General features: G+C 51.1%; 1 protein-coding gene across 3 annotated transcripts in view; it reads left to right on the forward strand.

The window, feature by feature from the left end:
* LDAH (lipid droplet associated hydrolase) overlaps window positions 1-8,310 on the forward strand; it is a 78,565-nt gene extending 70,255 nt beyond the window's left edge. The window contains exon 7 of one of the 3 annotated variants that reach the window (XM_024552498.3): window positions 5,026-8,310. In XM_024552498.3, coding sequence (XP_024408266.1) covers window positions 5,026-5,229 — 204 coding nt within the window. In that variant the 3' untranslated portion in view covers window positions 5,230-8,310. The other 2 variants (XM_024552499.4, XM_045189619.2) reach the window with 2 other exon arrangements.
* The last annotated feature ends 3,725 nt before the right edge of the window (window positions 8,311-12,035 follow it).

A 12,035-nucleotide genomic window follows, 5' to 3' on the forward strand; every position in this document is an offset into this window, starting at 1 on the left:
CGGTGAGGTTAGTTAACATCTGTCACCTCACAGAGTTACACATTTGTGTCTGTGATGAGAGCTTCGGAGATCTGCTCCCTTAACAACTTTCAACCAGGCAGTACGGTGTTGTTGACTGCAGGCCCCTCGCTGTGCACGGCGTTCTCAGGACCTGCTCTTCTTGTGACTGGACCTTGGTACCTTTTGCCCCGTTCGCCCACCGCCGCCTCCCTCCAGGGTTGCCTCTGGCAACCACAGATCGGTTGTTTCTGTGAGTTCGCTTCTTTTTTTTAGATCGCACATACGAGTGAGATCACGGAGCGCTTGTCTTTCTCTGTCTGACTTATTTCACTGAGCATGATGCCCTCAAGGTCCATCCGTGTTGTCGCCAATGGCTAAATTTTACCACCCGATAAAGACTTTTGTGTACGGCTTTTTCATGTTGAATATTTAAGATGTTGCTATGTCATAAAAAGTAGTTTTTGTTAGTTATTAGCAAAATCAAATTCATAAATGGGCCACAAGATGGTTTCTGATATTTTTGTTTTTTGAATAACCTCTCTGTTATTAATGCATAAAAACAGCAACTCAAAATGTGTGATGACAAGGCCTTGCCAACTCTCAGGGCAGAACACAGGTTTTCCCGCTGTGGCCCACGCTTCGCTCACACCTGTCTTGGCCGGCTGTGTTGAAGGGTGACTTTGTACACGCCTATGTTTTCCCCTCTCCAGGGGCTCCTCCGGGCCAGGCTGTCTTACTTCTGAATTCCAACTGCTGAACCGACACCAGATGGCAGATAAGTCTAGAGTCGTTTTTGGTGACTGTCAGTTTGCTCCGACAGCAAAAGTGAAAAGAAAAAAGAAAATAGAACACGAGAAGTGACCAGTGTGGACTCTGTGTGGCGGCAAGCGGCCGCAGTTTGCAGGGACGTTTTAGCAGGGCTGCGTCTCCTCGGGGGCACCCCAGGAGTGAAAGGAGAGAAACGCCTGTGAGCACAGACGGTAGCACCCTGACTCCACCTAACTGCTGAAAACACAGGAGGAGGAGAAAAGCACAGTCCTGGGAAGTCAAAATCTGGGACTAAGAAAATGAAATCGTGTGTTTAACGGGGAAATGGATTACTTGACAGCAGTTTGGGAGCCCAGAGTAACTTCCGTCTCAATAGCGCATGCGTGCGTCCGATCAGCCCCCATGCACATCAAAGCAAGTGCCACGGAGAGATAACCTACAGAAAAGCGTTTATTTTCTGGCAAACCTTTGCGTGTAAACTGCAAACCTCTGCTGCCCAGAGCCTAAGGTTCTTAGGTGACGTCTCCGGTATTTTCACCCCCCGTGGCACATGCGCCCCAGGGAACTGCTCAGAGGGGAAGAGGCCTGAAGTCTGGGTGGCTGGGTGCGTGCCTGTCGTGGCTGCCGTACTCAGTTTTCACGGCTGGTTTGGACCTCCCAGTGTTCAAGTGTTGTGTTTTACTGACGTTGGTCAGCTCATTGTTAACCGTAGATAGTAGTAAAAGTCCTGGTTAGGAATGTTGTCTCCGGATTTGTAACCCAGCGTTACAACTCGCTAAATGTTTTAATGTGAGCGAGTTGGTCTCTGTAAGCCTCAGTTTCCTTTTATGTAAAACGCCCCAAACATTATTGTAAGGACTCAGTGAGCGCAGAGTTTAGCACAGAGTTTAGCGCAGAGTCTATTTAGCGCAGCGCCAGGCACATTGCTCTCGGGTTGCATCAGTTCGTATTATTTGCTGTGATTCATTTTTGCATGTCGACGTAACAGTAGCATATCCTCTTAACCACTGTGCTTTGCTGTCCAGCTATTTCTTCTCCCTACCTCACCTGTCCTCCCCACCCCCCACTACCTCCATACACCCCATTCTTTTTCATTTCCTGCTTACGATTACAGATGCAGTGTCCTCTGTTCAGATCTATTGCCTGTGACCAGTACTCTGCAGGGAGCAGGAATATCTGGAGCCAGGGTATATAAAGGCATCAGAAAACCACGTGTTTTACTTGACAGCCAAGATTGTCATAGAGAGCCCTTCAGTGAATATAGCCTGAAGAAGAACTTGAAAAACAAAAAACAAAAAGACATAACCCCACCAGAACTTAGCCGTTTAACCAAATACAGCCAACTGTAAATGGTGACTGCTCAAGGAGGATCGAGAAATCAAACGAACGTATGGGAATCCAGACCCCTCAGCGTTACGCTGCCTTGCACACTGACGTCACTGTGTTGAGGGGCTCCTTGTACCTGCCGTGGGCAGTGTGTGCCCCATAACTACTTGGACACGACTGGTCTCTTGAAACTGGAAGGTATCCCACCCTGTAATCCATGTTATTACTCGTGCTCCACTGGCTTCTCATTGGGGGAGTTTCAACTAGTAGTTGCATCGCTTCAGAGTAAATGCGAAGCTCTCCGTGGAGGCAGTCCGAAGTGTCGGGCCGGGAGCACCAGCAGGTGCAGACTGCGGTATTGTGCTCCTTGTCTGAGGGACCTGGTGCGGGAGGTCTTTCCACCCGGCCTTCCCTCCAGCTGACCCTCCTGTGTTAGGGTTTCCAGCCTGTCCTGCTGCGAGGGCTCCCAGAGTGCCCTCCTCGGTGTCCAAGTATCTTCAGGCCAGAGCGTGCCCTGGAGCAGAGGAGCAGACCTGAGGCCCGCATGCCCACGTCTCAACGTCCTGATTCCTCAGCACTCTCTCCTACTCTGAGCAGGTGCTGGACAGTCATGCGCGGTGACTGTTCTCTTTGCTCTTTCCTGGATGTAATGTAATGTAAAGGGTTCTCGGTGGTGAGAGTGGGAAATGGCCTAGATAGGACCGAAGTCGTCGGCCCCACGGATGGATGAGTAATGCCTGCGGACAGCTTGTGCCCCCCATGGTACTTCAAGGGAAAGCTGTAGCAGGGTGGGTTGCTGAGGGATTCAGGGAGATGTGTTTTTCCACAGCTGGCCAGAACCCCCACCCACGGGCTATAAGGCTGGGCGTGTCAGAGCTCTAGGGAGACTGGTGCCAGGGGAGAGAACCAGGCAGCTGCTGGCCCTCTGCTAGGAGTCACGGCAAAATGAATTTTGGTTTTAGGGGCTTTGGAGTGCCCAGGAATGGTTGCAGTGAGCAAAAATAGCGGCATGGGAAGAATAAATTAAGTGGTAAATCCACAAGCCACAGATCCTTTGCATCATTCAAAACTAAAACCCCAAGTAACAACCAGAAAAATCCCTGTGAAGCAATTCAGGATAGGTCCGCACTCCAGCGTTAAATCCACCTGTTAGTAATTGACCCTCCGGAGGACTACGTTAAACATACTCCTCTTTAAAGTATCTTCTAACTAACCATCTCTTTAAATATTGGTTAAGTCATAATGTTATTGTAATGAAGGCCAGTGCTTTTCGAAGGGCAGTTTCACCTGTTCCCATTCCGGTGATGGCTTTACTGACCGATAAGCAAAGCCATCCAGCGGGCAAGCACACCTTCTTCCCACGTCCTCCTCCCCCACCGCTCTACCCCCTGCAGCCACTCGCCGAGGCAGCCACAGTACGTTTCCTCCACGCAGACCCGACCACGTCACCTCACTGGGCGAAGTCCCTTGTATAGCTCCTGTGGACTTCAGAGCAGTGGACGACCTCCCTAGCATGACACAAGTTCATGACCCAGTGTCTCTCCGCCTTGCTAATCTCGTCTTCCTCCATCCTGTGTTCCAGCCTTACAGAATTCCTTCCAAGTCCATGCGTGCCATGCTCCTTCAGACATTTTACTTCGCTTGGCCTGCTCCCCACACTGTGCTCCCCGAACCTGAAGACCCAACTCAGGCATCAACTCTGCGGAACCCCTTCCTGCCCACTTGCCCCTCCCAGCTGTCCCTCCTCCGGGCTCTGTGGTTGTCTTGTATACATGGTGCCTCCAGGCTCTCCCACCAGAAACTGTATCTTATTATCTGTTTTCCAGGTTCCTGACACAGGGTAGATGCTCATTAAGTATTTGCTGAACAGATTCATGAATGAGGGTTCGAGTGCGGGAGCGCATTTGGTATATTACGGAGACTACAAGTGAGTGGAACTGGCCCCTCGAGGGCTGCAGCCGGGCGTAGCTCTTTTCTTCAGTGCTAACAGGTGCCACAGGGTCCTTAAAACTTAGTTCTTGGTTTTTTGGTGGAAATGACCCCTGTGTACCACTCTGAATAAGATTTCACTTTTGTTGCCTTTTTGTTTTAGAAATACAGGACTAAAACCTAGTTTTTAGTGGAGAACAACCTAGAGCTAGACACACATATAGGTACTTATCATAAATGTATGTGTGCATAAATATACATGCTTATACACATGTGTATGAGCCCACACGTGTGTGCACATATGTTGATACACATTTGTACATGTATACACATGTGTGTATTTGTATGTGTGTCATGGGCAGGTACAGATCAGTCTTAGTGATGCCTCACAGAAGGTCCTATCTCCATCCAGCCTGCTTGCTGTCACCTGAAGTGTGACTGCTCATAACACCTCCCCACAGAACAGCATACTCTCCTGCTGTGTGAGCCTCTTCGCAGAAATGTCACAGACACTCTCGGGGTTCTGACCACATCTCATCGAGAAGCCTGAGTCTACCTGATTTGTCTTTGCGTACATTCAACAACTGTGTCCCATACGCCTACCATGGCTGTCTGAAAACTCCTAAGTGTGTCATGAATGGTCACTAGTCACTCAGCAGCGATTTCATCGCAGTAACTATTTTTGTTCTCATTTGTCATCTCCCCAGAGTCCTTCCCGGCCCCAACACACACACAGCTTTGCTGGCAAGTCCTTTCAGTGAACCTTGGGTGGTCTGTCACAGGGGCCCTCCCTCCCCGGGTTTCTTCCCATCACAGGCCTCTCAGTTCACTCCCACAAACCATGGAGTCTCGCTGCCTTGGAAGAGCCGCCATCTGGAGGGAGCCTGGGAACTAGCGCACAGGGCCAGGCACGGGGGCCGTTTTCAAAGCACGTTGCTGCTGTCACATCTGTATTGGAAGTGGAAGTGATTTCTAATAAAATGTTTTTGTCTTGTCTTTTAGCTTACATTTTACTATGGAACCATAGATCGTTGGTGTCCAAAAGAATACTATGAAGACATAAAGAAAGATTTTCCAGAAGGAGATATTCGACTCTGTGAGAAGAATATAATTCATGCTTTTGTCCTCTATTTTAATCAGGAAATGGCTGACATGGTGGCCGACTGGCTAAAGGATGATCTGGCTAAAATAGAAGCAGCGGAGTAAGGACACAGGACTGACGCTGGGGCGGAGAGGTGGTGGGTGTGCTGACTCTCAGCAGGAAGTGGTAGACTGAGTAGGTAAATGCTTAATTTCAACAATTGATATTGGAAGTAAAAAAAAGTGAGAACCTCTTGTCCTAAAAAGTGCCAGCTCCCAGCTTCCCACAGTACAGGCTGAAGTAAACACAGTTAATGAAACATTCCTTATGTTTAACCACACACTTTCCAAGACGCAAGAGCATAATGATCTAAACAGGTCTCTGATGTTTGCAAGAGAGGCCCAAGGGCACCAAGCAGTTTACTTTTGTAGGCAGGATCCTTGCAGACAAAAGGAAGTCTAAATTGAGTTGCTTTTGACTTATATTATGTAAAAGGCTCTCCTAGAGGCCATGGTGGAACATTTGCTAGGAAATGTAAGAGATCAGTGTATGGTCAGATATGTGAAGTGTATAATAAACTCGTGAGAAGGTTAGACTCACACTCCAGATCTTCACAGTGGACCGGAGTCTCCCTTAAGGACAGAAGCCAAAGATCAGCCCAAACTACCTTTGCAGAGGTCTTGGCTCAGATCATCAGAATGGGGCCAGGTCCCAGGACAGCCTGCAGACAGACCTATGTCACAAACCACCAAGTCAGCCTCTGTCTGGCCACCAGTGGCACAGAGCCAACCTCAAGGGAGGCACTGCCTGTGCCCACCTCTGAGAAGCTTCCCCGAGGAGCGTGACTTCCCGGTCTACCTGTATTAGACAGAGACTCAAGTTCGCCAGACATTCCTCTGCTTAACTAAGCAGACAAGAGTTGTCGAAGAATCCTGAATACGTCTTCTGCCACAAGACAGTCAGTGGGCTCTGTTTCTCCAGAGCCACGATGGGGAGGCCCTGACCTGTCCCAGGCCAGCCTGTACCTACCAAATGCAGTTGCCCTTCTGTGCTTTCCTTTCAGGGAAGTCCACTGAGGACCAGCAGTGAGCCAAGTACAGTGCTAGCCTTTGAGGATAGAGTCTTAACTATAATTATGATTCTTTTCTTCTTTTACTAAGTAATTTTCAAAAGGGCATCTTTAAATTGCTGAATAGAGAATTAACATTACCATAAATGATTGTTCCATTTCTGTGTTAGCATATTAGTTGTAAAGAAGTTGTTTTACTAATGAACCAAAATAAATCATTCAATTATGTAAATTCACCTTCTGTGGGCACCTTGAGATTCAGTGGAGAAGAAGCTTGTCCTCCAGCCTAGAGTGGGCCAACAGTATCGCTGCCTTCCCCAAGCTGACTAAGTCCTGGGGCCTTGGGAGCCAATAAATTGCACTGAGTGTGGTGGCGACTGACCATAAATCAGAAACATTCGGTTTTCTCCTAGAGGAGTGCCTCAGGCTTGAGGACAGTGGATGGATGTTGGCCTTCCTCTCAGAACCTCGAGCTCCCTGATGAAAGATGCAGCCCTGACATGCTGCCAACCCCGTAGTGAGTGCTAAACCAGTTACTAGCAGGCGGGGCTTCTGCATTAGAGTAGGTGACTTTTCGGAGGGGAGGATCCAAGCTGCAGGCAAGGAGTATTCTTGACTTCAGAGAGGAGCCAGTACACACCTAGGCCACTGGCACAGGGCTGCACGTGAATTCCCTCTCGGCACCTGCATGGAAAGGCCTTCAAGAGCTTGGACATCCGCAGCTGGGACTCCTGGCTGGGAAGAGCCTTGCATACAGGAGGTGCTCAGCAGCACTGACTTGAGCATTGAAGCAAGTGCTGGGTGGACCACACCTACCGAAATAAAGAACAGCATCCCTGGCTTGCTTTTGGTGTCCTTTCGTGACATTATTCCATGTTTCAAAAGTCAACATGTATGAAACTGTATCTCATTTTGTTTTTCAGAGCTTAAAAATGATCAAAAGTAAAATGATAAACTAAAATATCACTGGCTCTCATTTCCTGTTTGTCATCTAGGCACCAAATAAATGTTTGAAATAAGTGCTGGCGCGATCCCCGTGTGTTGGTGGGTGCAGTCTGAACCATGGTCCTGAGTGGGGCTCGGGCCGGAGTCTCTCTGTGAAGTGGAAAAGCCACTGTTCTCAGTGTTTCCTTTTGAGAAGGAGGAATCAGATTTCAGGAGGTTGAAGCTCACTTTATTTCATTAGGAATTAAACAATAGACTTTATAAATGTCTCCATGTATATGTATAAGGTGATAAGGTATGTGAACTCTAGAGGCCTCACCAGTCTGTGCAGGGTTTAGGCAGCTTCATCTGGTTTCTCCATGCCTCCCTGTCCTCATCTGTTGGAAGAATTAAAGAAGAGAATCAAGCATTCAGCACAGTGCCTGACCAAGAGTATCTTAATAAAGATTGGCTATAATAATAATGATTATTATTATTAACTGTTATAATACTAAAAATAAAAGGCTGAGACTGATAAGCAGTAGATGAAATCTCTTTTTCCAGAAGCATTTCTGCCTGTATATCCCAGTCAGCCGCCTGGATGGCCCTTGTCAAAGATTTAACTTCATAGGGGGGTGGCCAGTGTGAAGGAAAAGCCTAAACTGGGGCGTGACCAGTGCCCTAGGTGGTTCTCGGTTTGCTCGGGACCCTGGGGCAGGATCTCCAGGGCCACCAGCCCGTGTCACTCAAGGCTGATGTCCGAGGTAGCCAGGGCCCTCTCACCGTCTGCTTCGCCACTCAACCCCTAGACTGCCAGTGACCTCCAAAGGCTTGATTTTTCTTCACCCTACACTGTATTAAACTTAACTTTAATTCCAGACTGAAGGAGACAGGCCAATATAATGCAAGCCCTGATTCTGGATTCAAGGTTCTTATTACAAAAAAAACACCGTTGGGACCATCTGCACACTTGAAAGCCGTCTGAAGATGAGGCGGGAGGAGGAGGTGTTCGTTTGCTGCCGTCAGTGGTCCCGATGTGGAGCAGGCGAGGCCATCACTTGTCCTGAAGGCTCACCGAAGGGTCCGGCGAGCGGGCAGCCTGTCAGTTTGCTCTCAAGCGGTCGAGGGGAAAAAATGCCCTTTGTATTTTACTTGCATCTGTTTTATAAATTTGAGATGATTTTGAAGTTTATAAAAATAATTACTTTTTAAATGCTCTCTCCTTTTTCGTCTGGCTCTCATTGCTTCGTTTCCAAAAAGTGAGTTTCTTCTTCTAAGCAGTAAACGGAGACCAGGGTTCAAATCCTGGGTGTGTCATTAATAGGTTTGTGATGTTACATAGACTTAACGTCCCTGAGCCTCTCCCACAGTCCCCACAACCCCCACCCCCACCCCACCCCCCTGTTTTCATCCATGAAAGCGCTTGCTTCAGTTTTTGGATTTTGGATCTAGGGAGGGGCTTTGTTTGTTTGTTTGTCTGTTTGTTTTAAATGGGGGCAAATGAGGTCATGCGTGTGTGGTGCCTGACGGAGCAAACTTATTTTTTTTTTACTCTCTCTTCTCTCTGGTGCAGCGGAGGACCCTATGATACTTGGCTTCTGCGTTGTTTTACCCAGCCTGCAACTTGGTTCCCGCAGTCTTAGCATTTCTGGGTCATGTTGGGGAGTGCGGTGGGGGCAGGAGGGAGACACCTGCCCACCTGGGTCCGCTGTCTGGCCCTGGGCCATGCAGGACTGGCACACACAGCCCAAGGTGCCCCAACATCACCTCAAGGGGCTTACAGTCCATGTGGAAAAGGTGCAGGGAGCCGAGCATTTCTTAAATCACACCAGACATCACCTTTGTTCCTGGCCTTCTTTTGCAGGAGAGCATTACTTGGCTCCTCCTTCCCTTGGTGGGTGGGGTTTCAGGAGCCATCAGTGGCTGGAACTGTGTGAAAGTACATGTGCTCTGTGAACAAATACACCTCTGAGGCCTCAAGCCAAAGCTGTCCTGCAGGAGCGCTGAGGACAGAAAAGCTTTCCATTTCCCAGGGACTGAGATTCCTGCCTGTGCCCCAAAGAGATGTAGGTGAGCGATCACATGGGTCCAGGGGCAGATGCAGGACATGGGTCTGTCCTCTTCCACCAGACCAGAGGCCTCCAGAGCAAGACTGGTGAGGTCAGAGAAGGCTCTGGGCTGCCATGGCCCTGTAAAGCCAACCCGTGGAGGGACAAGCGGGGGAGGCTGCTCCTAGAGCCAGAAGGACTGGGAGAACTTGGCTGGGTCTGGGGAAGGAAGCACGGGGCCAGAGAGAGAACCCGAGGCTCACCCTACACTTCCACGGAGTCTCCTTTGGGCCCCACAGTCCTGCGAGGTGGTGGTTGTACTCACTTCACAGATGACCACGGGGATGCAGAGCTGAGGGACTTTCAGGACCTCACAGCTACCTGGTGACCACTGGAATTCAAATGCAGGCCTCTACTCCAGAGTCTGCCTTCATCCCCTCCTGCCCTCGGCCCCTTGCTGCCTCCTGGAGGCCACAGTGGGAGCCTGGCAGGCAGGGGTGTTGGGAGTTGGGGGAGGGGCACGTAAGGGCCAGGTTGCCAGGGAAGTGAAGAGTAGCTGGGAAATAAGTGAGTAGTTTTAAAAGAACAAAAGATATAACAGACCAGTTTTCAGGGTGGGGCACGTGGCTCAGGCAGCGCGTTTGGAGGAAGGGGCCTGCATGCCGGGGGAAGCACTGAGAGGGCAGCTCCGCCACAGCATCAGTGCTCGGGGTGCACCAGCTCCCGTCAGCTCCTCCGAAGGTACATGGAGCTCTGAAACCTCTCAACTGCTCCAGCTTTCGGGGTGCCTGGGCCTCTTCCCATCCCCTGGAGGTTTGGCCCACAATACAAACTCCTGCTGCTTCCAGGAGCTCCCCCTCTCCCCTCCCTCCAAACCCTGATGGCCGCCTGGCCTGGCCATGTCTCTCTCGAAGCATTTACCATTATTGCAGGAACTACATTGTTACCAGCCCGCACCTCCCTGCTGTCAACACCCCTTCCTGCCCTTAAAAGGGGCTCCCAGGAGATGGACTTGTGTGTCAGTCATCTCTGGATTCTCAGGGCTTGTAGGATGGGCCCACCACATGGACTAGTCAATACCTTTTGTTATCTAAGTTAATAAAAGTTTCTATCACACCTAAGAGGCAAGCTCTCAAAACCACGATTCTCTCAGTCGGTCAGACTGGCGGGGAATCACGTCCCAGGGACTCCCGGTCCCTCAGGACTGAGTGTGTAGCTGCAAGTGTTCAGCGGGCCTGCTGTTATCTCTCCAGGGTTTTCCCAGCGGAGCTGCGCACAGCTGGGTCAGATTCCAGGGCGTGGACAGTCCGCTTTCTGGCACCAGGGGACGACGGGAAAGCGAGGCCACTACACATCACGGCCCATTCTTCTTGTCCTGTCTGGCTGCAACTGTTCCATTCTGCTATGATTGGAAAACCTCTGGAGTTTGGGCATTAGCAACTACCGAATGTGTGGACATTACTTGTTGCGCGCGGACCCCATGCAGCACCCCAAGTGGGAATCACAGCAATGACAGGAGACTACTCTGGGACAGCGACAGCCCCGCCTCTTCATTTTCCACTGCATTCCTCAGACGTTCTGGCCGAGGGGCCCGTGCTGACCTCCCCATGTTGGGACCGACTTCCTTGCTGGGGAAGTCTATGGGAAAATTCCTCTTCCCTGGGACGGGAATGTGACTCTGTGACTGGGCGTCCATCACAGCCAGGGGTGTGGGTGCACCTGCAGGGCCCCCCTCCCTCACCGAGGGGCTGGGATCCCGCCTCCGCAAATCCGCCGGGCTCAGGCTCCACGCGGACATCTGGGCTTCCTCCTACTGGCCGCTGCTGCAGGGCTGCGCACCTGCATGTGATTAGGACTCAGCAGACGCCCACGGCCCCACGGTCGGTGGCTGCACGCTGGTGGCACGTTGCAGTGGACGGGTTTATCCCCAGTCACTGTCCCTCCTGAGAAGGGTGTATAGCACTCTCGGGGAGTAGAAGCACAATGCACCCACGCCCAGGTCAGGCAGCCCACCCGCAACGGTGTTCATCTTTGCCTCTGCCCACCTGCTCAGAAGGGCACAGGCGTTGGGCACTAGGACGCACCCCAGAGCCAGCCTTCGCCTCCTTGTGGCGTCAGTCATTGCAGGGCCTCATAGACGTGCGCCGCCCGCGTTTGGGAAATGGGACGAGCTCTCAAATGCCACTGCAGACTCCTTTCTCCCTGTAACTGCCCCTCCTCCGCCGAGCGTGTGACCCTCTGACCGGAGAGTGCCAGGGTAGGGCAAGGCAAGACTGGAAGACAAGGAAACGAAGACCGACCAAGGATGAGGGTAATCAAAGCAGGACAAGACTACACTTTTCGATGGCAGGGTCATAAAGCTTACACATTTATTGTCCCTACCGGATGAGTTGGTTAAAGGTGGACTTAAATTTTATTCCAAAGAAAGAAACTCCTTTAATTAGTGGTGACAGATTAAGGGACAGAAAGGGAGCAGACTTTGTTGCGCTCTTCTCCTGAGAGAGCCACGTGGCCGCAGGGACAGGCATTAACACCCTCGGGCACGTTGGAGCCCCGAGGATGGTCGTGCCACCACCCTCCGCCGGGCGCTGGGTCACACTGGCCGGACGCCTGCCCCGCTGGAGCCACTCCTGGGAACAAGCCGGCATGAGGGCCATGCTGTCATTGCCACCACAGCCACGGCTGCTCTGTCACTGCGCCTCCCCCAGAAACACGTAAGCAGCAGATGAGACAGCTTTCTCTTCCATCTGTAGGAGAAGGTCGCTGTGGGAGCCACAGGGCGGTAGAAAGCCGTGCGGTGGATCCTCTGCGCCATCTGGGGGAGATCTGGAAGGATCCAAGTTCGCGTCACTGAGCGCGGACCTCGGTACTGTCCCCCGGAGTCCTGAGC

The sequence above is a fragment of the Desmodus rotundus genome, chromosome 5 (genome assembly GCF_022682495.2).
Source record: "Desmodus rotundus isolate HL8 chromosome 5, HLdesRot8A.1, whole genome shotgun sequence".
NCBI classification, from domain to species: Eukaryota; Metazoa; Chordata; class Mammalia; order Chiroptera; family Phyllostomidae; genus Desmodus; species Desmodus rotundus.